At 38.4% G+C, this 24,990-nt stretch overlaps 2 protein-coding genes across 6 annotated transcripts in view; one reads left to right on the forward strand and one right to left on the reverse strand.

Annotated features, from left to right (window-relative positions):
* Nucleotides 1–19,797, forward strand: alg6 (ALG6 alpha-1,3-glucosyltransferase). Of its 2 annotated transcripts, none has more exons than XM_036570221.1 (14): nt 1–203; nt 459–543; nt 1,914–2,008; nt 2,150–2,236; nt 3,389–3,471; nt 3,808–3,872; nt 3,987–4,172; nt 7,535–7,670; nt 11,615–11,700; nt 13,685–13,769; nt 13,865–13,935; nt 15,421–15,489; nt 18,498–18,693; nt 19,237–19,797. In XM_036570221.1, the coding sequence occupies exons 1-14, from the start codon at nt 122–124 to the stop codon at nt 19,432–19,434; spliced, it is 1,524 nt and encodes a 507-aa protein (XP_036426114.1). In that variant the 5' UTR covers nt 1–121; the 3' UTR covers nt 19,435–19,797. The 2 variants fall into 2 exon arrangements, with proteins under 2 accessions (XP_036426114.1, XP_036426113.1); XM_036570220.1 differs by having other exon boundaries at nt 1,914–2,004; nt 2,148–2,236.
* Nucleotides 19,736–24,990, reverse strand: part of si:dkey-148h10.5 (uncharacterized protein LOC107988039 homolog) — an 11,857-nt gene continuing 6,602 nt past the window's right edge. For all 4 annotated transcript variants that reach the window (XM_036570224.1, XM_036570223.1, XM_036570222.1 and 1 more), the window contains 2 exons: nt 21,286–21,334; nt 19,736–20,783 (listed from right to left, as the gene is read on the reverse strand). In XM_036570224.1, the coding sequence (XP_036426117.1) occupies nt 20,777–20,783; nt 21,286–21,334 (56 nt within the window). In that variant the 3' untranslated portion in view covers nt 19,736–20,776. The remainder of the gene's footprint in view (nt 20,784–21,285; nt 21,335–24,990) is intronic.

Consider the following 24,990-nt stretch of genomic DNA (forward strand, 5'->3'; position numbering starts at 1 on the left):
GTGAGTGCTGACGTGAGCGATCAGGAAGCGGCGCCTGTAGCTTCAAAGATAATTACAAGATCTTACAAGCGTTTTAGCGCTTAATGTTGTTGAATTTTAGCGTCTTTAGGGGCTGCCAGCCATGGAGACCTGGAGCCTTATTTCTATATGCGTTTTGCTTGGTCTAACGACGAGGTGGGCTGTGTCTTTCAGCTCCTATTCAGGTTAGTGTGCAGCCAGAGAGAGATGGGTTAAGCTAAATAAGTAGCTGAACTGTTCACTGAAGGAGAAGCTTTAGTTGTCTACATTGACACTGATTCTAAAATCGATCCTGAAAAAATACTAACGCTAATTCTGCGCTTTTAATATGGTTATACACCCTATTTTAGGTCAAACAAGGCTGATGGACAAATTGCATCAATCAAATCAGTGTAATTTGTGTCTGTGTGCTGTTTCTAATGGTGTAAACTCTAATTTAGGCGCTGGAAAAGCACCCATGTTTGGAGACTATGAGGCACAGAGGCACTGGCAAGAAGTAACCTACAATCTTCCCTTAAAGGAATGGTTCGTCATTCATTCATTTATCCATTCATTCATTCATCCTTATACATACATACATACATATATTCTCTGTCTGGAGGCATTCTTTGTCTCACTATGTGGCTAAAAGGACACCCGACCATCACACCTACATGAGCTTTTTGGACATCCCATTCTAAAACCATGCTTATTGATATAGAGTTGCCCCTTCTTTGCAGCCGTAACAGCCTCCACTCTTCTGAGAAGGTGTTCCACAAGATTTTGGGGTGTGTCTATGGGATTTTATGCCCATTCAGTTAAAAGAGCATTTGTGAGGTCAGGTGCTGATGTTTAATGAGCAAGCCTGGATTGCAGTTGACGTTCCAGTTCTTCCCAAAGGTGTTCAGTGGATTTGAGGTCAGCGTAGATTTCCTCCACACCAGACTCGTTAAATCATGTCTTTATGGACCCCGCTTTGTGCACAGGGGCACAGTAATGCTGGAACAGGAAAGGGTCTTCCCCTAAAATGCTGCCACAAATTTGGAAGCATATAATTGTCTATAATGTCTTTGAATGCTGTTGCATTAACTTTACTTCTACCTGGAACTAAAGGGCCAAACCCAAACCCTGAAAAACAGCCCCAGACCATTATTCCTCTACCACCAAACTTTACTGTTGGCGCATTGCATTCAGGTAGGTAGAGTTTTCCTGACATCCGCCAAACCTAGATTTGTCCATTAAACTGTCGGATAGTGAAGTATGATTCATCACTCTAGAGAACACATTTCCACTGCTTCAATGTCAAGTGCCGGCATGCTTTACACCACTCCAGCCAATGCTTGGCCTTGTGCAATGAGTTTTTCAGCTTGTGTGCAGCTGCTCGGCCATGGAAGCCCATTTTATGAAGCCTCCAGTGCACAGATCTTGTGCTGATGTTGCTCCCAGAGAAGTTTGGAACTCTGTAGTGAGTGAGGCAATAGAAGATATGTGATTTTTGTGGGCTACGTGCTTTGGTGCTTGGCAGCCCCACTCCGTGTCTTTTGCTGTAAGACTGAGCTGTTGTTGCTCCTATATGCTTCCATTTCAAATAATAGCACTTACAATTGACTGGGACAGATCTAGCAGGGCAGAAATTTCACAAATTGACTTGTTGCAAAGGTGGCATCCTATGACAGTGCCATGTTTAAAATGTCGCTGAGCTCTTCAATGTGACCCATTCTACTGCCAGTGTTTATGGAGATTGCATGGCTGTGTGTTTGTTTTTATATACCTGTTAGCAAGGGGTGTGGCTGAAACACTGAAGTAAATAATTAGGAGGGATGTCCACGCACTTTTGGCCATGTAGTGTATTTTGACTGCTTCATCTCAGTAAGCACCTCTCTTGCGGCTGCAATAAATGTTTGTTTTTCTTTAAGGTACTTCAACACCACAGACAATGACTTGGGCTACTGGGGTCTGGACTACCCCCCTCTCACTGCCTACCACAGTCTTTTTATGTGCTCATATGTAAGTGTTGTGTTTAAATCTCTATGACCATCTTTTAGTTGTCAATATATTTTAAAACTGAGTTGTTTGTATGGTTATCATAATATGTGTGATATAGTAAACAATATAACATATTTTGTTTTTCTGTATGTCTGTGTGTGTAGAGCAAAACTGATTGATCCTGCATGGGTAGAGTTGCACACATCTAGAGGTTATGAGAGTGCATCGCATAAGTTGTTTATGCGCACCACAGGTAAGCGTACAACAACTATATCCGTAAGTGTAGTTGTATTTGTTTAATCCCAAAGTAGACAGGTGGACTATAACCTTGTTAGAAATAAAAATCATAACACTTTCTTAATGTTTGTAGTTCTCAAATTTAGTTGCAACTTACTTGTGTGTGGTCAGCATACACTACCAAACAAATGTTTGAAATCGTTTTATTATTGATTGCTGTTGTTTTGTTCAATAATAACTTATACAGTGTAAATACTATAAGCAAGACACCAGAAGGTATTTTAAGGTGTATTATTCAATATTTTATGTTTTTGAGAACATAAAAAAGAGATCACCACTTTAAAATACAAGGCTTAGGATATTAGTTTTTTAAAATTCCATTCTCGATGTTTTACAGCTTTCTCGGTTATCAAGGAAAGTCTACAGCTTTGTTCATTCTGGACATGTCTTCCAAATTTTTCACAGGTTGCTACTAATAAGTTGAAACCTATGAAGTTGTAGAGTTGTAGCAAACTAATAGAGTCGCTCGGGCCACCAAGCCAATGTATCGTGCCCAAAATGAAGAATTTGTGGCCCGAGAATTATAGAAACATCAAGCATTCAGGCCGTTACGATTAACAAGCATGATTCAGCACCAAAAATCAGTCAGGTGTTGCTTTGAAAAAGAAAATATTTATTGAAAACTTTACATTAATAAAAACATTGTTGTGGTGACTGAGGTGGGTCCTCCACCCTGATGTCAGCTTTTATACCAGGAGGACCAGCTCTGCAGGAAGAACCACAACAAGTCACCACTCTGCCACGTTAGCCGTAGCAGTTGCTACACTTAACAAACTGTGGCAAAATCTGATTTGTCTGGTTAGTTCTGTGTCCAACCAAAGTTTGTTAAAAGACAACAAGCAAAACTGCAAAAAAACAATAAATAAATCTCCAAGGCAAGTGGCCACTTGGGCCACAGGCTCTGACAACATTGATTTCACATTTTTAATGGAGATTCCAAATTTTTGAAAAGTATGTATGACTACATGACTTTGGGGGAAAAAAAAGATACAAGTAATTAAATAAATGGCATTAACATTGTATACTACACAGGTTGCATAGTTTTTCATGATTTTTGTATTTGCAGTGTAATCTATGTAATTTATTACTTTTCTCCTGTACCCTGTAGTTCTTTTTGCAGATATAGTGATTTATATTCCAGCAGTCATTCTTTTCTGCTTCTACCTCACTGATGGATCCTCCAGAAAGAAGGTAACTGGAATTAGTAGGCCTCATTCACCAACATCTTCCTAAGTTTTTTCTTAAATTTGTTCTTGAGAAAGGTCCTAAGAAAAAGTCTACGTCAGATTCATGACGTATTCTTAATCTGCGGAATTGTTTGCACTTTTGTGCTTGAGTGTGTGTAAATTCTGTTTTTACCCAAGAATAAATAATAAATCCCAAATAAGAAAACTTTGGTGAATGTCAGAATCTTCTTGAAAACTGCGTAAGTGGGTTGGTGAATGAGGCCCATTGTTTGTATTTGCTTTAATTTTGCAGTGCTGATTTTTCTGTAACATAAGGTTTTGCGTCTTTTTATTTCCAAAGGTTGCCACAGCCCTGTGCATCCTGCTTTATCCGGGACTCATCCTAATCGACTATGGTCATTTTCAGTATCCTTTACACTATTTGTTATGTGTTGTACTGTCTGTCTTTGGATAATCATGACTTCAAATGTGCGTTGTAAATACAGGACCACTTTGCACGAGGCCTTAACGACTTGTCATATATAACGGTGTAAGCCTGGGTTTGGCGTTGTGGGGTGTGGTGGGGCTTGGTTTGGGCTGGGACCTGCTTGGGTCGTTGGCCTTCACCTTAGCTCTCAATTACAAGCAGATGGAGCTGTACCACTCATTGCCCTTCTTCTGCTACCTCCTGGGCAAATGTATCAAACAAGGCCTTATGGGTAAAGGGTAAGTCTTAAAGGTCTAGCATTAAGTGGCCTTTTTTGAAAATACTGTCCCATTCGAATAAGTAACCTGAATCCTCAATCTCAGTTGCACAGGTTTTATATAGTATTGTCTGTGACAGTCTTGTTTAGTCATATTACTTTGCTCATCATTGCTGTCAAAACCTCTTATCTCCAAAATAGTAACTTTACAGAAGAAGGAAAAACCTTGTGGATTGGAAGTTAATGGAAAATAATTTTGGATTGTGTCTGTTAGTCCATTTATGCTGAAATTTTAATGCAGTGTAAATGGCAGCAAGCATTTTCAAATTCTCTAAAAAATAAGCAACAAAAATGGACATACACAATTTTGTTCCAGCAGTGATGATATACAGTATTCCTTATGTAATTACATCTTTTATAAACACCCAAAAAGAGATCAGTAAAGACTGACATGACTTTCATGACTTCATAAGTTATGGCAGCATATTAGGTGCAGCTGGCAATGGTGTACCTAATAATGTGAAGTTTGTAACATCTTGCAGAAATGACAGAAATTACATGGAAAGTCTTGCAGTGTTAGTATGTAAGGGGTTAGTCCAGCTGTATTACACAGTGTTCGGTGTCCATCAGCTTGTGCTCACACTGGACTCATTCTTAAGTTGTAAAAACATTATTTAAAAAAAAAAAAAATCAGGCCCTATAACATAAATATAAACCTGCTATAGTGGGACCCAATAGTCTTGTCTTTAGCCACCTCGTTTATGACCATGTGACTATGTTCTTGTTGTTGCTGTGATAGCCTACATGTCAGCACCTGAATACTAGGGAACATTTAGAGATGTAACAATACAGTGTTATATCGAATTGCGTTGTTGCATACAGTAGTGTATCATATTGTGTCACTGTATCGTGACTAACATATTACCTTGTGGTTAGTGTATTAGCTTGAGGCTAATACTAGTATTAGCTTGTGACTAGAGCGTTAGATCAAGACACTATAAAAAGAGAGGGACACAACGATTTTGGGAAAATTGGGAAAAAGTTCTGTGCCTGTTATTTTGGCCAGTAACACCAGTATATCCCCTTTTTCTGGAGTGCCAGAATGCCAGTTAGTTGTGGTTGTGCCGACATGTACATATTATATGTCATGTACATGTACTGGGACACGTACATGTCATAACCATGGGTGTTTAGTTGCTTCTGCTTGATCTAACTCATCAACAGGTGGTTAACATCTCTTTCTGAGCTCATTCAGAACAGAATATGGATCAGTAAGCGCTCATTATTGATTTGTTTAATTAGAGTAATGATAAAGAGCAACTAATGTGTGACTTACAGCCCTAGTCATGTGTTTCAAAAAGGTATATTGTGATGAGAACTGAATACAGATCAACAAATTTTCAGCTTCCCTAGATCATGTTCTTTACATATCAAATGAACACTATAACAGCACTGAGAAATCGCATTGTTAATGAGCAAGAGTAGATAAAACAGCAGGAATAATCCATTTTTTGCATCAGCCTTGAAGAGTTAAACGTTATTGACAATGTAGGCTATGGTCAAAATTGCACTCTTTCAAATTGTGATTTTGATAATAAAAAATGATTAACCTTTCAGCCCTAACTATAAAGCAAAAGTTTTATTTCAAAGACTGTACTTTTATAATATTCATTTCTCTAATAAACTGAAAATTTAACTTCTATTTGGGTGATTCTGAGCAGTGTAGGTTGAATGTATGTAAAGGGAATCAGATCTTGGAGTTTAACGTTCACCTCCCTACAGGATTCTCTTGCTGCCGCACGGCCTGCTCTCACTACCTTACATCTGTTAATATAATAACAGTGCGCCAAGGGCATTTGGTAGCAATTGCATTTTTGGATTAGATTGCCTGGGAAAATATGTCCAGATGACTCTCTGACCATGCCTGACCCTCCCTGCTATGCCTGTGTGTGCAACTTTACCACTACAGCTGAGTTGGATCAGCAACTCCAACAGAGACACTTGCAGCAAACACAAACATTTTAAGGACATGAGGCATTGCTGACATTGTAAGGAACAGTTGTGGGTGAAAAAGATGCTGGAAGCAACTAAACACAAAATCCTGGGATTAAATTGAAGTTACATTTTAAAAAGTCATTCAGGATTCATTTAGCTCTGTAAATTGTATAGTTTACTAAAACATGCAAAAAAAGTCTAATATCTAATTCCAACAGTTATCTGGACATATTTTCCCAGGCAATCTAATCCAACTATGCAATTGCTACCTAATGCCCTTGGTGCACTGTTATTATATTAACAGATGAAACTGAGTACTTCCACAAGGTGCTCTGTTGGTATCCTCACCTTGACTATATATCATATGGAGATGAGAAGAGTTATAATAACTTAAAGCTACACTATGTAAGTTTTGGGAATCTCTGTTGTAAATGTGCATTTGCCCAAAACATTCAAAAGAACATTTTGTAACATCAGTTGTGCTTCGACCCCTTCCTGAGTGGGCGAGTCTGATGATTGCGAGAGTTTTGAAAGAGTACTCAAAGAGAACTCCATCAGAACTTGGTGAATGTTGGATCTTTCAAAGATGTGAGTGAATTATCTACCATTGTCTTCATATCTTCTTCAGTATAATGTTGATTTCACATTTGAGACCTAAACATTGAGCTGGACCTTCTTTTTGAGCCTGTGCCTGTGACATTAACATAAAGATGTTTGACGTGGTCCGAAACCCACCCCCCAAAATCCATCCCGAAACCTCTGAATTTAAAAATTTGTTGCTGGCTTTACAGGGTGACTCACAGCAGCGCACAGACATCATATTGTGGTGTTTTTAGATTTTTTTCTCCTGACTAAGTAATGCTGCTACTTTCCATTTTAACAAAATAACTTACATAGTGCAGCTTTAAGTAATAAAAAAATGTGGATGTAATATTGCTCCCAGTTAAGGAAAAGGAGCTTATGTTTTAAAAAAAAAGGTATCTTACAAGTGATATGCATTGCAAAAATGTTATTTTGGCTAATGAAATCATCTGAAATGTAGTCGATATATCTAAAAATTTCTCATTCGGAGATTGCTGTAAGCCTATTATAAGAGAACTTATTTCTAGACATTTTTACTTGGTTTACATATTTTATTTCTAGAAAAATAGTCTTCTATCAGCAGATAACTTACTTGTTTTAAAGTGTGTGTATATATATATATATATATGTGTGTATGTGTGTGTGTGTGTGTGTGTGTGTGTATATATATAAATATGTATATATATATATAAGATGTCGCTGATACATTTTAAGATGTTTTACCCTGGCCAGATATTATTTATTGCCACATAAGCTACTGCACAAGTTTTTACTGAAGTATTTCTCTGCTGTTTTTACTCCTTGCAGGCTGCTTCTGTTGGTAAAGATCTCATTGACTGTGCTGGCGACCTTTGCCCTCTGTTGGTGGCCTTTCCTGTCAGACCCGCAGCAGATCCTGCAGGTTCTGCATCGCTTGTTCCCTGTTGACCGTGGCTTGTTTGAGGTATGCCCTCGAACTCAGACTTGACTGTGGCCCAGTCAGCTTTGACCAGAGAAAATAATTTATCTGGTCAGTTGTGTCTTGCAAAGTTCTGTAGTCCATTTTCAAAAGTCTGTCCTTGCTGTTCTTTCAGGGGTTATTTCTATTCCAGTGGCTTTGCCACTATTATATGCAGTTCACCATCTCATCATACAGTATGTACAGAAAGTACTGTACACGTGTTGACCACATTCTGCTGTTGCTGACCAAATTGAAAAAAAGGATTGCTACTAAGATGAAGGCAAATAGAAGAATATTATGCTAGAGGTCATCGTATTGTTTACACATTATTTTAGGTTCTGTGTTTTGCTTTAGGAGGAGGTGAAGGTAGGGCTGTGTATAAATCTGCCTTATTTACTGTATGAAGAAGGTTTTCAGCACATCAGCCTGGATGGAGGCTTTGCTTATATGTTGCTTTGCTAACTCCTCACTGTGCCTGTCAGATCAAATGTGGGGTTGGCATGGAAATGCCCTTGAGATCCTAATCCAAATGCATTGTATCTATCTATGAATCTATGTATGTGTGCATATGCTTGCAGAAATATACGTAGTGTCTCTCTTTTCCCCGTGTAGCATAGATACATACAGTGGACACAGCCTGCTTCAAAGTACTTTAAATACCAGAGTAGTTCTTGAACCAGTTTTCCTAATTATGACACAAATTGCAAATTGAAGTGTGCTTTAGTTGAACTGTGGCCAATTAAAAAACATTGTGGGCGAGTTCCCTCATTCACCTTGATGAAACAAAGGATCTGTTTGACTGGCCTTATTTGAAAATTGGATCCCCATTCTGTGTATTGTCTTAAGCCACTATCGATATCTCCAGTATTAGAGCCCTGTGTGGAAGCCAAGTTTTGCGGCTTGCTTTTGAAACGTACCCTGGCGCCGCTGCGGAGGTGCCGCAGGAGGTGCTGTGATGTGAGAAGTAATTGAAAATTCTGAAGAGGGCTCAGGAGTTAGTATACATCACACATTTACTTGTGACATGATGCTAACATAATAAACAGGGTGTGAGCAACTCTAACCTGGAGAAAGAGTGTTTGCCAAGTCCTAGACGATGAACTGAACTGTGTGTGTGTGTGTGTGTGTGTGTGTGTGTGTGTGTGTGTGTGTGTGTGTGTGTGTGTGTGCGCATGTGTTTGTTTTGGTACATTTCCAAGACACAATGTACAAAATGTATTCATTATAAAGGAAAACCAGAGGAAAACACAGATAAACTACAGTGTCAGGACAGAAGAGAATGCACTTTGTAAAGGACTTTTTACAGAAGCTCCATGTTTTATTTATTTTTTAATCTTAAAAGGTAAAATGAGTTCTTTTCTCAAAAAAAAAGTCTACACATCCTCTATAGAGATCACACTTAAATATGACCTTCTCTTCTTTCTACAAATGTTATTGCACAAGTTTAATTTATTTAATTTGCTGAATATATTAGGAGAAAATAGAACATTAAAAGAGAATGTGTTAACTTATTTTTACTCAGAAAAACAAAACAAAACATGGAATTTGACCAAGGCGGCCAAATATATATAATAAAGGCACATGGTGATATTTTTTGCTATTATTATGTATGGGTACTTACACATATATAACATATAAGTGATGTTATATAGATTTACACATATATGTAATACATATAAGGGACATAATATTATTATTATTATTATAATTATTATTATTAGTATTAGTAGTAGTAGTAGCAGTATTACGTATGAGTGCTTACAAACATATGTAAGATAATGTAAGAATATTTTATTCAGAGTAATTTTGGACCATTTATTTTACATACATACATACATACATAAATCGACGTATTCATATAAACAAACATAGGACATTTGTATGATCCCATGTCCTGACAAGGTATAAAAACAAAAAAAGCATGCCTGTGTGGGGGGTGAGGGTGGTATGTGTGAGAGAGAAGGCAGGCTGCATGGGTGGCACCTGCTTGTACTAATTGTGAAAAAGTACATGTAAGCAAGGCAGCCAGGACAAACTGTGGGCGTTAGTTTTCACTCCAGCCCTGCGTTAAGCCTTCTCAAGTTGCTCACACAAAAATGGCACCAAATGCTGCAGTCAGTGACAGTGACAGGCTCTCCGGACAGGCCAGCGCTTTCACTGTGCCGACTCGTCTGTTTTGCCAGTGAAACCAAACTTAGAGGCCGTGCTGCGACATTCAGGTCAGAGTCGAGAGAGCAGAAGTTATTCCGGAAGTTCCAAGCACATTGATTTGAGCGGGTCATTTGCAGTTGGAAGGGCACTGAGAAGGGGGTCCTCTGACTGTACTTCAGCTGGTACACAAACACATACACAGCTGTGAGTTGTAGCAGCTGTGATCGTGACGACTGGGCAATACTGAGTAAGAAGCAGCGCTGTAGCTTTTGTGTCCGTTATTAATCACACTGTTGCACAACTGCTAAAGGCCTGTAGTCTATGAGGAATCCCATGACCGCACCCAGTAGAAAGGTAAACGTAAATACATACGTAGACTAAACTAGTGGTCATTAGGCATGCTTCCTAAGGGGTGTGACTCGGGCTGCTCCAGGGTGGCAAAACTGTAGGCCGTGCTAGGTGCAGATTGGCAAGAATGTGCTTGGTATGCAGAAAGAGGAGTCACACGCTGACTCGCACACATTTAACCCCACGTCTCTGAGTTTACAAATAAGTGCAAAGCTTTTTTTGACATCTCAGATCCTTCACAGGGAGATTAATGACAGGAGCAGATCTTTTGCAACCTTTTGCCCTGTGCACAAATGTCACAGAAAACTCTCAGGAATTTTTATTACACTTTCAGTTGGGAAATGATTACTTAGAGTAATGCCACTTATTTGCTTTCTCTTCAGAAGCTGCAAGGTATTTAAAGAAGGCCACCATATTTGTGGGGTCTAATTTCGTAACTTGGTCCTCTCAGTTTCAGCCATCATTAGCTGAGGCATAATATCTGGCTCAGATGCAGTTTTACTGTGGAATTCAGTCATTTCGTCACAGCACATACAGATTTTATTAGAATTAGTGTTTTCATTGATTAATGTGTGACGGTCATGTGAAAACCTTGTCAGTTTTATTCATTTTTTAATATTTTTTTTTTTTACACTAGAGACCCTTTACATTGCACTTATGCTTTACATCAACCATTAGAAAAAAATCTTGTTACATAAACTTTCATTCTAGAAAATTTCGGAGATACAAGGTTTTATTACGTCAGTGAGAGTTTCCCCCATAATGGGAAAAGCCATTGTGGTAGCCAATTCCATTATGGACGTACATGATATTTAAGTATGCCACGTTAGGGGTACATATCATATCACCAAATGTCCTTGTTTAAAGCAGTATGTAATCATTGTTAAAGTATAAACACTCCTCAGTCTATAGAATCCATGTATGAAAATTAAGACAAAAAAAAACATTGTGAAACAAGTGTTTTTCATGAAAACCAACACAAATATATCCCCCTATTTAGCCTGCAGCAGTTTAGCCCCACCTGTTCATGTTAAAGTTATGAGTATTTCAGCCTGGACTGCTTTTCAAATGACACATAAAACAGAGCAGCCAATCAGAGAAGAGGCAATTTGCATATATCAATTTTAAAGGCAGTGTAACATAAACAATCTGTTCCTGAGGGATTAACAGCATTTGGAAAATAGTCACGTTAAAAGAAATAATGGTTGTTTTTGATACATAAAACCACACAAGCATTATTAAAGAGGAAACAATAAAAGAAAAGTAAAATGAAGAAAAGAGGCCCTTTTAACATGCTATTAAAATTAATATCTTATGTTTATGATTAACATACTAATTACTTTTATGAACAAACAGGAATACTGATGCTTTCTTTGCATCACTGATGAATACTACTATATTTTTGTCGTGTATCGAGTTATAGCATGTGTGTGTTTGTGTGCTGGCAGGACAAAGTGGCTAACACATGGTGCAGCTTGAACGTGCTGATAAAGATCAAGACCCTGCTGTCCAGAGACACTCAGCTGCTCCTCAGGTAATCCTGCGTCCATCCGTTTACTATCACCCTCCATCCGTTTACCACTCGGCCTTTGGCACACCTTATGGAGTCCTCATTACGACTGAGTGCACTGAAGATTATCAAACCTTAGGGATATCTGTGAGCTTTGGTAAACAAATGATATCTGGTCAGTAATCTGCAGATGGTCTTGCTCCAGATTTCTCACTAAACAAAGGGCTTCTATTACTTTATCTCTGAGCTCAAAAATAGCCTCTCTGAGGGATTTTGTACACAGTCACTTTGTTAGAGTGAGCGACGCATATAGTGAATACCCTGTAAGTCTTCAGTATGTTTAAGTCTGTAAATCTATTTAGGGACGATAGCAGTGTTTCTTTAAAACTGGTAATCCCTGGGATTGCTTGGTCTTGGATTATTTGTGCTTTTTGCTGTGCAGTATTACGCAAGGTCCAGATTTAAAGTGCATATATTTGGATAAGGTCTTGTGTGAGGGAGTATGACCTAAAGCCCACCTTACACCCTCTAAGCAAGTATTTTTCAGTACTGTTTCCAGAGCACTGCACATTTGAGTGTTTTCTCAAGTGTTAAACTCAAGAAGGGCTTGCTAAGTAGGAGGTGATCAGTTGTGTCATCAGAGTGTTGGGAGCAGGGAAGCCACTGAAATATTCAGTCAAGGTGTATTTCACCATAATTGGGAAACACTTCCTTAATGCAGGGTAAACTGGGGGAAGACGCCCCCAGGGTGAGATGCCCGCCCCCTGCTTATGTTATCTTCTGATCAAATGATGGGACCAAATCTAATCTCAACACATACACTGAATGCCTATGGTCCAATAATTCTAAAATTTAATCTGGATTCCCTTATTTTTTGTCATTGGGAAGTGATCAGTGAGCTTACATTAAATTCTACAAGAAAAGTCTATATGAAGAGAGTATTCCATTTGGTTTTGAGAGGAATTTTTCTTTTAAAGTGAAGTGAAAACTTAGACATTTACAGAAAAAATACAAGGGGCAAAAGGCCTTCACACATGGGTCAAAAGGCCCCTTAAATTCCCACCAGAAATACTATTTTGTTAGATTTTCATCATAAAAGCGCAAAGTTGTTTTCTGGAGTTTCTCTGACTAGCTAGCATTAGCATTACATGATAGCATAATAACAATAATAATAATAACAGAACTTACACAATATTGTTATGTAATTAATATAGTCACAAGAACTATTTAATTAATGAACGAAATTGACAGTTCCGGTGTTTGTATTTTACTGTTATTTGTTTTGTTTTGTTTTTCATCACAGTTTATTAAAGTGGACATAAATTGATAGAACCCCCATTTCCATTTTAAAATATATTTTAGTGCTGTGCTTTTGATTAATAATACAATTTTTGAAAAAAGCAGAGACTAGAAATTATTTGGCATATAAAGTATACATTCTGTGTAACCTTGATTACAAAAAACAAAGTTAACTGCTGTTCAAGTTTATTTACCGTGACTGTGCGTAGATTTATAACTCATCATCCAGTACATGTTAAACTCATGCACAGATGTGGTTTAGCCCTACAGTAAATGGCCAGTGATCTTAAGATGGAGCCTTTTCCCCTATTTTCCCCTATCATGTCAGTCACTACATTTATTTACAGGACACCCTGGATGACCCCATGTAGTCATTTAGCTCAAACAAGCAGACTGGTCTTCAGATTGAATCAGTTCCCTTCAAGCTTTTACCACAGTGGCAACAGCAAGGATTAAACCCATTTTGGGTCTTCTCCAGGCTGTGCCAGTATTTGATTCATTTGATGCATTTTTAACATAACTCAGTTATTTGTTGACCATGAGTATTTATAAAAAGAGTAAGCAGTCACATCCTCCAGTTTCATGACGCAAGTTTGATTACTGGGGTTGCCAACTGAGAAGACTGATCGTATTTCTCTGGCTCTGTTTATGTATTCATCCAGCAGTGATGTAGGAGCTATATGACTTATGTTTTTCTCTTTACTTTCAGTTTTGCTCTCACTCTTCTATTCATCTTGCCTTCGTCAATTAAATTGTTGACCAAACCCACTCTGTGGCAGTTAAAGCTGGCTTTGGTAAGTAGTGCCAAAGTGTTTCTAATTGTCTGTTAAAAAGTGCTGAATGGTTGTTATTTTTGGCCCTTGATCAACTAACTGGCCTTGCACTGCAGGTGAACTCGTCACTGGCCTTTTTCCTTTTCTCCTTCCAAGTCCATGAGAAGTCCATCCTGCTGCCGGCCTTGTAAGTCTGGCCATGCTATTAATTTTATTGTATCACAGTATAGCACTTATAATATGTGTGACCTCTTAATGTGTCTATAGCATTGCACCACAAGGGCCCTGAGCCTTTTATAGCCTGGAGCCTTGACGTAAATGAAGTGGCAACAAGCATTTGAAAACAGTTCATGAAGATTTAGTTGCCCATGGTAGTTCTACATTCATACAGTGACTGTTGCTGTGCAAAAGATACAAAAATTATTTGGATGCACTGATACATAATTTTCTGGGGTGGTGATGGCAACAGTGTTTTCCATGTTTTCTATATCTGGTGATGGCAAGTATATTTAAGATTTATTAAGCGTCATTATAAATATGGCTGATGAGATCACATTAAAGCAGTTCAGCTTTGCTATGAAAATAAATATGTCTATGCTGCAGTTTGCCTAAAGATTGACAGGGGATTAGAAAAAGGCCATCAGTCTGGTCACTTGTGTCAAAGACTAACTGATGCAGCATCCTATTAGCACTGAATATCAACTAAATCCTGATCTGATCAATACTGATAAGTTGTTTTTCAGCAAATTGCCTCTAGATATTATTTTTTAAATAGTGCAATCTGTATCATTTTGGTTTTAGCACATCATTCAGACAACAGACAAGAAAGATGTACATTCTGCCAATTTTTTATTTGCTCCCTGTCCACAGGCTAGAGAGCCTTGTAATTGTTTACCTCAAAACATCACCGTATGTATATATAAACTATGCTGCACCACCTGTGTGGATTTGGTTACAGATTTCCTTGATCTATTAAGCTAGATTATCCAGATTGTTGCTTTATTAACTGTTGAGTTATATCTTGCACCTGTTGTTCAAATCAATCAGTAATGCATGTCACTGGATTAGGAGAGAATTCTGGGCCGCAGTGGTGTGCGTGTGTGTAAAGGATCAGCTCTGAGGCTAGTGGTATGGGTGTAACAGGATCACAAAAGTGGGTCCTGTAATTACTGGCTCAGTGAGGAGGGCTTGGGGAAGTCATACCTACAAGCCCCCCTCTGGATAATAATAGCTTTGACGTCAGGTGAAATGTCTTTTCCTCTTTGATACATTTTAGGTTTCACAAGCACAGTGTGTTTGTATGTAACTAAAGACAGGTTCAAATTTTGCTTCTCATAAACTGAAGCCTAATTATGTCAGTGGACAGTTGGTTGTAATAGTTGCAGTGTCTGTTGTTGCAATGTACTCCTTGTTTTACTCGTAGGACGTTAATGCAACAGAAGTCACTTTTGAATTTGGCAAATTTTGTGAGCTTAACTTAAGTGGTGAGTTTTACAACTAGGAGTGTCATGCAGGATCATGGATCAACCCAAGACGTCACTAATCAGCTCCAAGACAAATGGATGGGTGCTTTAAATCCTTTACTCTCCTTTAAAAAAAAAAATAGTGGGTCTGTGGCTAAGGCTGGTCTCACAGTATGGTATATTTAATTTTATATTTGATTTGTTTACAGACCAGTTTGCCTTCTGATGAATGAACTTCCACTGATGTCCATTTGGTTCCTGCTGGCCTCCACTTTCAGGTAAGCAGTTGAGCTGGGGTAGTATGGAAAATGGGCTGACATGGACCCAAAGACCAGGGTTTGTTCTCTATCCACTGTTGTGATAAAACACATATACCCATACAGTGGTCGCAGTGCATTATAAAATAAGCAAATGAGTAGTTTAAATTTTAGAAATTGATTGTTGCTGCGCCTCCACAAATTTTGCTCTAATCTGAGTCCTTTGCAAAAATAAAAATAAATCAAGTGTATGTTAATGCTGCAACAATAAAAAATAAGTCTTCTTGTGCAAATTCCACCTGACAACATTGTAAAAGACGTTGCCATTGGTTAGGAAGATTTCACACAACAGGTAGCAATCATGGTGAAGCTGAAGGAGGTTTCTAAAGTGCTCAGGGACACATTATTAAGTAACACTCCAATGGAAAAAGCTACGTAGCCCTCACAAACCTCAAACATAGTACATATGATCCCAAGAACACTGAACCCACAGTGAAGTATGGAGGTGGGAGAATCAGGATTAGAGGATATTTTAATCTCATCAGGCAAGAAAAGAGGAAAAGATGGATGTTGCAACAACCCCAAACATACAGCTAAAATAACTCAAGACTGGTTTAAAGGTGAAAGAGCTTGCATGGCTTATCCAATCTCCTGAATTGAATCTCATTAAAAATGCATAGAGGATTTTGAAATTGTGAGTCAGACAAAGGAACCCTCATACCCTCGGAAACTACTGACAGCTTTCCGCAGGCAACGAGCAAAAATTTATTCCAAATACTTCAAAAAGCTAATTACTTCTTACCGTAGACCAACAACAGCTTTGTAAAAAAGAACTAATGGTATTAATTTGTGGTGTCTGGATGTTTTTTTCCTTTTTAAACATATTGTGGTTTAAGCTTATGAATGCATAGACATTGTGTGAGTACCTTTGAAGTGGACATATTCACTGGAAGTATATTAAACAACAAAAACAAGTGTCTGAATACGTTTCCCCTCACTGTATAGCAGGGGTGTTCAAAGTTTATGCAGTCCGCGGACAGATTTTAATTGGCTCGTGGCTTCTGTTTAAGAGAGGGGTATAAGTGGCCCACCAGCCAGTACGCTGCAGTTTTTCCTTTCACCTGATGGTGGCAACAGCACTGTTAAATTTCAGTGTATTGCGCCGAACTGCGGTAACAAAGTTAGCTAAAGTTTAAGAGCCTTTCTTCTCTGCCTAGACCTGCAGCTTAATTTACTGAACGACACAGTCAAGACTACAGCCGTGAAGCACAAACTTAACACTGAGAACCGATTTTGGCAAGATGAAAGTTTGAATACTGTTTTATAGAGAGCCACAGCAAATGTGTGTGCCTCATATGTCAAATGACTATAATGTATTTAATATCAATAGACATGAAAGAAAGCATGAACATTACAATGAATATTAGGGGAGGGGAGAAACTGAAGTAACTGAAGCTACCCATCTAACAGCACCAACGTCTTATCAGAGCTAATAAATATTAACGCTTTAAGGTTGAACAAAAAATGTGGCTATTTATGCTGTTTAATAAAGTCATTTCTAAATGTTGTTTCTGCATTTATTTGATTCGTAAAGAACACTAACAACCAATTTATAGATTATTATTTATTTTTTGTGTCACAAATTATATTTTTGAACAACACTTAAATAGGAGTATAATTAAATAATTATGTGAATTATTCTCACTCTTAAACAGTGTAATTATTTGTTATAAGCATTTATCGATCCAAATTGCTCTGAATGAGCAATCCAACAATAAAAAGACTTGTGCATCTTTTACACAGTGATAGGAAACACTAGCTCACAGAAACCTCAGATTCTATGCACTGATACCTTGAAAACTTAATATTCTGAATTATTTGTGAATAATATTTAAAGTCCTCTGGTATTTTGACACGGTACAATCTGGCCCTCTTTTAAGAAAGTTTGGACACCCCTGCTGTATAGGATACATCTAATTTAATCCTGCAGCAGATATCATCAGTACTTGAAGAAAAATGACTAACTGCATGTTTCATTAAAAAGCCCTAATTAGTCATGTTTAATTGGATATATTGCCAGGCAGTATGTAAAACATTGAATAACATTGAATACAAATAATTGAATTCATAGTTTTTGATAGTATTTTTTTTACTTTCAAAAATTATGAACACACCATTATGGCTTTTTTGTCTGTACCAACTGATCATACCTGAGAAAAACAAAATATTATGATACACATTTTATATCATGAAAATGCCTTGAAGTATCATGATTTTTTCTTTTTTGCCTTGTCGCCCATCCCTAGTAATAAAGTCACTGACAGCACTGTGCTTAGATGCTGTCGGATCCTTCCGAGTTAGTTAATTATTGTGCACATAGTTTATGGACATCACGACATGGTCCGCATGCCATTTCACTGAGAGCCTTTTGTGCAAACATTGTGCTGTGGATTCATATGGACAGCTTACTCATATATAGTATCATTAGCCATAGCAGTGTTTTCGTCTTTTGTTGAATACATACTTTTTGTTATCGAGTATAATTCAGTTTTCTTCCATGAAGGAGTTTTTGTCAGGCTATTAGGGCAAACACCCGCAGGGGACACACAGAGACAACTAACTGCCACACATTTTAATGCTCCAAACACACATTATTTAATGATTATTTACAAATTGCTGCAGAATGTTGTGGCATTAAAATTGTCCATTTGTATTGTTTTCAGTGGCGTGATGAACCTAAACTCAAGTCACAGTGACTGTTGTGTTTTGTTGCAAAAAGATGTTTTGTTGGTGGTGACTTTATAGACAAACTGTCATTCTTTAGCTGTCCCAAAAGTGACCAGCCTAATGCCATGACTAAACTTTAATGTTTAACGTAGCAATGCATAATATACATCGTGGGAACCAAAACTGCACATGACGTTAAATCTGCTAGTGTTATAATTATGCAACAGAAGGCTCTCCTCAGTATTAATCTTTTTGTTTTTACATCCTGTATCTTTTGTTTGTCCACTCTGTTTGTCCAATAGCATGCTCCCTTTGCTGCTGAAGGATGGTCTGCTCCTGCCTTATGTGGTGACCTCACTGGCCTTCCTCTATCTTGGAGTGTACCTTCTTTCTGCTTTAGACAGAAGGTCAGAGGAAGAGCTCATGCTGGCCTCTTGTCTCAAACTCACCCAGTACTGCCTCTCCAAACACACCTTAAGTCTGCTGGTCAAGTTCACGGTAAGCAGAGCAACAGAACTCATAGCAATGCTCATGTGTCCAGTGTTCTGCTACCTCAGTTTAATTAAAGCGTGCAAGTACAAGACTGAAAGATAAAGTATATTAAATTATTGTTATGGAATCCGTGTTGTTTCAGATATTTGAATGGTTTTCCTCACAAACAACTGTTTATGGATTTCAGACAAGTCTGAAGTCTGAGACACTTTATATAGTGTGTGACATTAACACAGGCCTAGACATTTATTTACAGAAGCAGCATAAATAATGGGGCCTTGTGATAGAGCTAGGGTGTCCGTTACCATTCCTGCTTACTGATCCCTCACTCCAGGATCCTAAATAGACATGTTAATGTTTATACCTCTAGAAGCGTACTCTTCTTCTTTCACTCAGGCAAAAATAAACGGCTACTTATGAGGGCCTTTAGTACAGCAGATAGGTCTGTGAGGCTGTCTCACTTTCCTGAAAAGCATCAAATCTCTCAATCTACGTGATGTCTTTCTCTGTGTTAACAGAAAATGTGCTCTTCATCTTGTCTTTTTACAGTTTAGAGTCTCGTTGGTGGCCATGGCTGGCTTGAGCTTTACGAGCGTGGTGCTGGAGCCTCCGGCTAGGCTGCCTGATTTGTTTCCAGTGCTAGTCTCCGTTTTCTCTTTCCTCCATTTCCTGGCCCTGCTACTATATTTCAACCTCGTCCAACTGACAGAGCCGCCCAGCAAAAAGGGCCCAAAGAAAACAAACTGAGAGAGGGTCTCCAGACACCACTCGTCATTCAGTCTTCAGTAAGGTCCCTATGAAAAGGGGATAATCATGGAGAAAGATGACAAAGGGAAAAGAGAACGCCTTCAATTAGGTCAGAATGGGTCCAGTTTGGAAAATTAGATTTCCTCTTAATAGGTGGCTTGGGGAAGTCCCCTCTGCTCAGTTTAAAATGGTGACTCCTAAGAATGGAGGGAAAGTTTTGCTAAGTGACACAAATATTATTACAGACAAAGCCCCTTAGCATGGACTGTGAGTATGAAAATGAATCTTGAAAAAGACCAAGTTACAAGGACCATCGTTTATTAACACATTTTCTACACATCAATAAATGCTTTTGTACAAAAATTTTCTGTGTATGGGTCTCTCTGAAAAGGAAACTGAAACATCCTTAGAAATCCATGAATCCAAGATTACAATTTAGTATTTCTCAGATAAGGAGACCAGGCTTAACACATTGACTGAACAACAAAGCAATATCCTCACAATAACTAAATACTGTGCCCACACAAAGGTTATATGTTAAAATAAAAGTGCATCGACTTCATAGGCCATAAAACAAAAATGATGAAAAGGGACATATCCGAACACAATGCCATAAACCTGAAATACCAGAGGAACAAAAGTGCACACAACCTCCCCCCCCCTCCTTCACAGGAGTTAATGACTGACATTAAAAAAATCCATTACAACTGTAAATGTTATCAGGTCACAAAGGGGCTATAGTGTTTCAGCTTGCACAAGCCCTGCAGCCACATATACACACACAGGAGAAGGACAATGGAATCTTGGTTCAGATACAATAAATGCAAAACAACATTGAGAAATGAAATTGGTATAGCATTTGTATTCTTTCCTTGATCCAACCAATTCACTGACCAGATCCACCGAAGACCTTGTTAGCCCTTTGTAGTTTCTGCTATTTGTTGGTCTGCATATCAGTTTTGTGTTTGGTGGTAGGCACTGGATCAGGAGTTGAAGAAATCTGATCAAGCATTTGCTGATGGGTCAGATGTAAGGACAGTAGACAGCTGGAGGTCCACAGAATCACAGCACAAATGGATACAGGGCAGGAATGTTTTTCTGTGATTGTACGGTCAGGACACATAAGCCATGGTGATCAGTGCTACGTTCAAGGACCAGCTCCCACGACTTTTCTTCCCGCAAAGAAAAGTAAAATATATGGGAAAACATGGCTTCTGTTAATGGGCCACCTTGCGCTTTTGTCCTTCATGTGGCCTCTAGGGGTGATAAAGTGAGAGTTATATGATCCACCTTGAGCAGAAATAGGAAATTGTGTGGGCACCAGCTGTTCAGATTGCCATTCTCAGCCACTGCCAAATAAAGAGACAAGAACATGAAAACTACAGCTCTCTGCACAGTGATGTATATGCATGAAAACTTAAAGACAAGCCAGATTTCACTCTGCTACAGTTACATGTGTGTACATCTTTTTTTTTTAGCTTTTTCAAATGTGTATAGATCTCAGTCTGCATCAGCCCTAATGCGACAGCACGCCAAAGGTACAAACATTTTTGCAGCAGCGCAGCTCAGCGTACATGGTAGAATCAACATTTTGTCAGCTTGTGGGTAAAAAGGAAAGGCAGAAGCCCTTGAGGAGAGCAGGTTCAGTGTAAATGTTTCTCAGGCTGGATGGGAAGGTGTCTGCTGCTATGTCTGCTTTTGACACAAGCAGAATTGACTGGCAGCTACCCAGACGTCTCACTGCCTTCAGCCTGACAGGTAGTTCAATGTGCATCCCACATACTGACAATAAGATGCAGCATCTCCAAAGACAAGCAGAGCCATTCCATTTGCATGAGAAAAAAGTGTTACCTTAAGATTTCCTTCAGAAACTCATATGAGCTGCCAGTCTGTGTTGTACCTGCGAGAACCACAGAAATGGATTACGCACTTTATATTATCATCTTTGACGTGACGCATGCAGTCAGGATTATGGAGACCCTGGCGAATAGGAAAAGGAGGGGGGGCACTAAAAATATAACAGTAGACAAAACTTAAAAGATCTGACAGCACTAACATTAGCTCTAAAAATGTATAAGCTACATCTGTAATCTGTATTCAAATGAGATGACTAAAACGCTGTTCCAATCATAGTGACGTATTAAATTCCACTGCAGATGTATGTGGTCGTAAAAACGTATGACCGAGTCTGTATCAAATCCTGGAGGGAGAGCAAAAAAAGAAAAAAAGCTAGTCACCTGTCCTCTCAAAAGCCCTCTAATATACAGCATGCCTTTAATTGTGTATCTGTTTTCCAAAGAAAAAGCATTAAAAAAAAGCATAAAATTCACCCCAAACAGACCCCATTTATCCATCAACGGTGCCAGATTGATGTGGTGAGAGCAGGGTCTGTGACCCTTTCCACAGCCAACTGCTGAAAACCTATTTGTTTTATTACATTTTTAAGGAATCTTTCTTTAATACAGTCTATTAAGGCTGTCTTACAAATCTCCCCTGACTCGACCCCATCTACAGCCTGATCAATTTTTATACTGCTGATCCGTCCCCTTCCTCCTCATTTTTCCATCGCAAAATTCACATTATATAGGATTTTCTTATGGAACATTTGCCATAAAAATCCGTTACTACCTCAGCGGTGTGCGCAGGCGGCCGCCTTGCCGTGACAGAGGGCTTTGGTGAAGATAAAACTTGTTTCAGCGGTAAGCAGAACTGTTTAAATGTTATTTATTTTCATGCTCCAAAGAAAATATATTGTGAAGTGCAACATTGATTTAGAACACAACAATGTCTCTGTAGGGGCATGCGGTGGGCGGAGGCAAGGGCCGATTTATGAATCCTTTGCTCAACTCATTTAATTGAATTTTCCAAATCTCTCGCAACACACAAATAATCAATACACCCCCCGGTTCTAGCAGCAAACTTGCCTCAGAATTATTGTGCTCTCTTTTTCCATTTTGCGCTCATCAGCACATGCTTCACGGGGCTGACCACTTGGTAATGCCTGAACAAGTTGGGAAATTTACAGCCAGTCCAACTGTTGGGAGCAGGGACTTCAAGAACGCTTACTAAAAACTTTTGATAGTCCTAAAAAGCTTGCTCCAAGTGTTTCTCTAGGCCGTTTAACTGATTCTGCAACACTTTACTGTAGGGCAGTGTACACAACACCTACATACAGCACTTATAATTGACACAGACCTACATAAATATTTATAAACACTTAGGCGCCATGTGTCATCAAGATTGCATTTGCTAACTTGGAGTGACAGATTTTTTCTGACATTAGGTTGTGTCATAACACTTTCTGAGGTGATATATAAAATGTGCCATAACTTTTACATAGGCCACTTTTTTCCCCAATATGTTAAATTCAGTAATGTGTTCTTTATAGAGGGCGTGTACTTACATAACACACTTAGAAAATCAACAAAACATGGAATTTGACTTGGGCGCCCAGACTTTTGCACATGACTAAGTGTTGCGTCAACTTGACAACAAATTTGACAAAAGCAGCCTTTATGACAGATGACGCCTACTAGAATAAGCCTTTATAAATGTTTTTGTAGGTTTAAGTCAACTGTTATGTCAAGGTTATGTAGGTGTCATGTAGCCTTATAAACACTATTAGAAACACTACCCTATAGTAAAGCGTTACTAGTTGTTCTTTAGTAGTATGATTATGTTCTCCTAGCCCTCCTCTGACCTTTCCGATTCTGAGTATAATTTCAGCCATACAACCACCATAAATGTTTGCAGAAGCCACTGGGAGAGTTGAAGAGCAGAAGAAGCCCAGCATTAAGGACACGGATTCAGAGGTTTGTCTGTCAAAGTTAAAATATCCTTGTGGATTTTCTCAGCTGTCTTGGCGGCATCACACTGCCTGCCGCTCAACTTGGCCATGACACAAGCTAGTGTCATTTCCTCACTATCACGTCAGCTCGGGTGACCATGTGTGCTGATGTGTGGAGGGTGGGATGCATGTTTGTAACAAGCTTAAGGACCCTAATGGCAAACAAGTAACTTTATGAGTGCTAATGTGCCGTTGATGCATGTCAGTACCTCTGAAGGGCCCGTGTTCTTGAAAGGATCCTTTCATGACAGAAAGGTAAATAAATAAATAAAAAAATCATCATCATGAACCTCATTTCAGGACATGTGCCCCTTCTATCCTTCACCTAATCATACACGTCTCAAATATATACTTCTCCCTGGGCATTTCGATGATGAATGAGAATGAAGGCTAACAAATGTGAGATATTATTGTAAATCAATCTTTGCTCTGGCCACCTCAGCTCTGTAGTGTATTCTACAGTACAGTCGTATGCAAATGTTTAGACAAATTACATGTTTTGTTAATTTTCTAAGTGAAAATAAGTTAACAATTTGCTATAGTAAACAGACTTACATAGAGCATTTTCTGCTAATATTAGTACACAACTTCTTTTATTTATTTGCTGAGTTGCTGAGTTTATTTGCTAACATATTGGAATAACTGAAACAAAACATAAAATGTGCCATAACATTTGCACGGAACATTTTTTTTAATATATTTTTCCCCCAATATGTTTAATTCAGCAAAAAATAAAATAAAATGCAATTGTGTGGTTATATGTGCAGAAGTGTGTCCTCTGTAGAGAAATGCATGAACATATTTTCACACAGAAAATCAACAAAACACAAAAGGGGCACCCAAACATATGCACATGGTTGTATATCCAGTTCATTTATGAACAGTATATCTATATTGCATGTTTGGGAAAAAAAAAAATAAAAAATAGCACCACACAAGAGCATTCCACTAATTTGGCCTACCTGTACATCACAAATAAAAAAATGAATGAATAAATATATAAATAAAATGGACACATACCACAGTCTGATGAGAATAAAACTGCTTACTGTTTCTCTGCTCTCCAGTGTACTAAGGTTCACTGCTGTCAAGATTGTCTTATACTTATTTGATATTTTGATAGTGGTATGTAACAGCATTATTTCTAAATTACTCAGCCATTTTAATATTAGTGCAGAACTCAAAATAGTCTCAGTTACGACAATCACCTGACTGTAATTACTTGAGCTGATCAGAGAGTTTTTAGGTTTCATAATCATAAGTTCACATCACAACAAACAGAATGCGAGTTGGGTGCGTTTTTGTCTGTTGAGTTGTGGCAAATGCATGTAAATAAAAGAAAGTAGAAGACATTTATTGGGACACGTCATGAGTCTTAGAAAGAAGTTCTAACTTTTGACCTACTGTAACACCTTTAGAGGGCAGGGATGATGAATGTTTGTTTATTTGAGCTCAAGATGTGTCTTGTCAGTTATTAATCACTGACAGCTATTTGGCCACTTCAGGTTTGCACTTTAACAGTTGCATGGAATAAATAAATAAAGAGAAACTTTTAATTACAACTATTTTATGGCAATTATATGTTAGCTAAAATTGCATGATTGTGACAGGCCTAGTCTTAACAGATACACATCTCTCTCTTTCTTGCTCTCTCTCTCTCTCTTCCAACAAAACAAACCTTTAACCCTATGCAAGCCTTAAAACATCAA

The sequence above is a fragment of the Colossoma macropomum genome, unplaced genomic scaffold, assembly GCF_904425465.1.
Source record: "Colossoma macropomum unplaced genomic scaffold, Colossoma_macropomum, whole genome shotgun sequence".
In the NCBI taxonomy this organism is placed as follows: domain Eukaryota; kingdom Metazoa; phylum Chordata; class Actinopteri; order Characiformes; family Serrasalmidae; genus Colossoma; species Colossoma macropomum.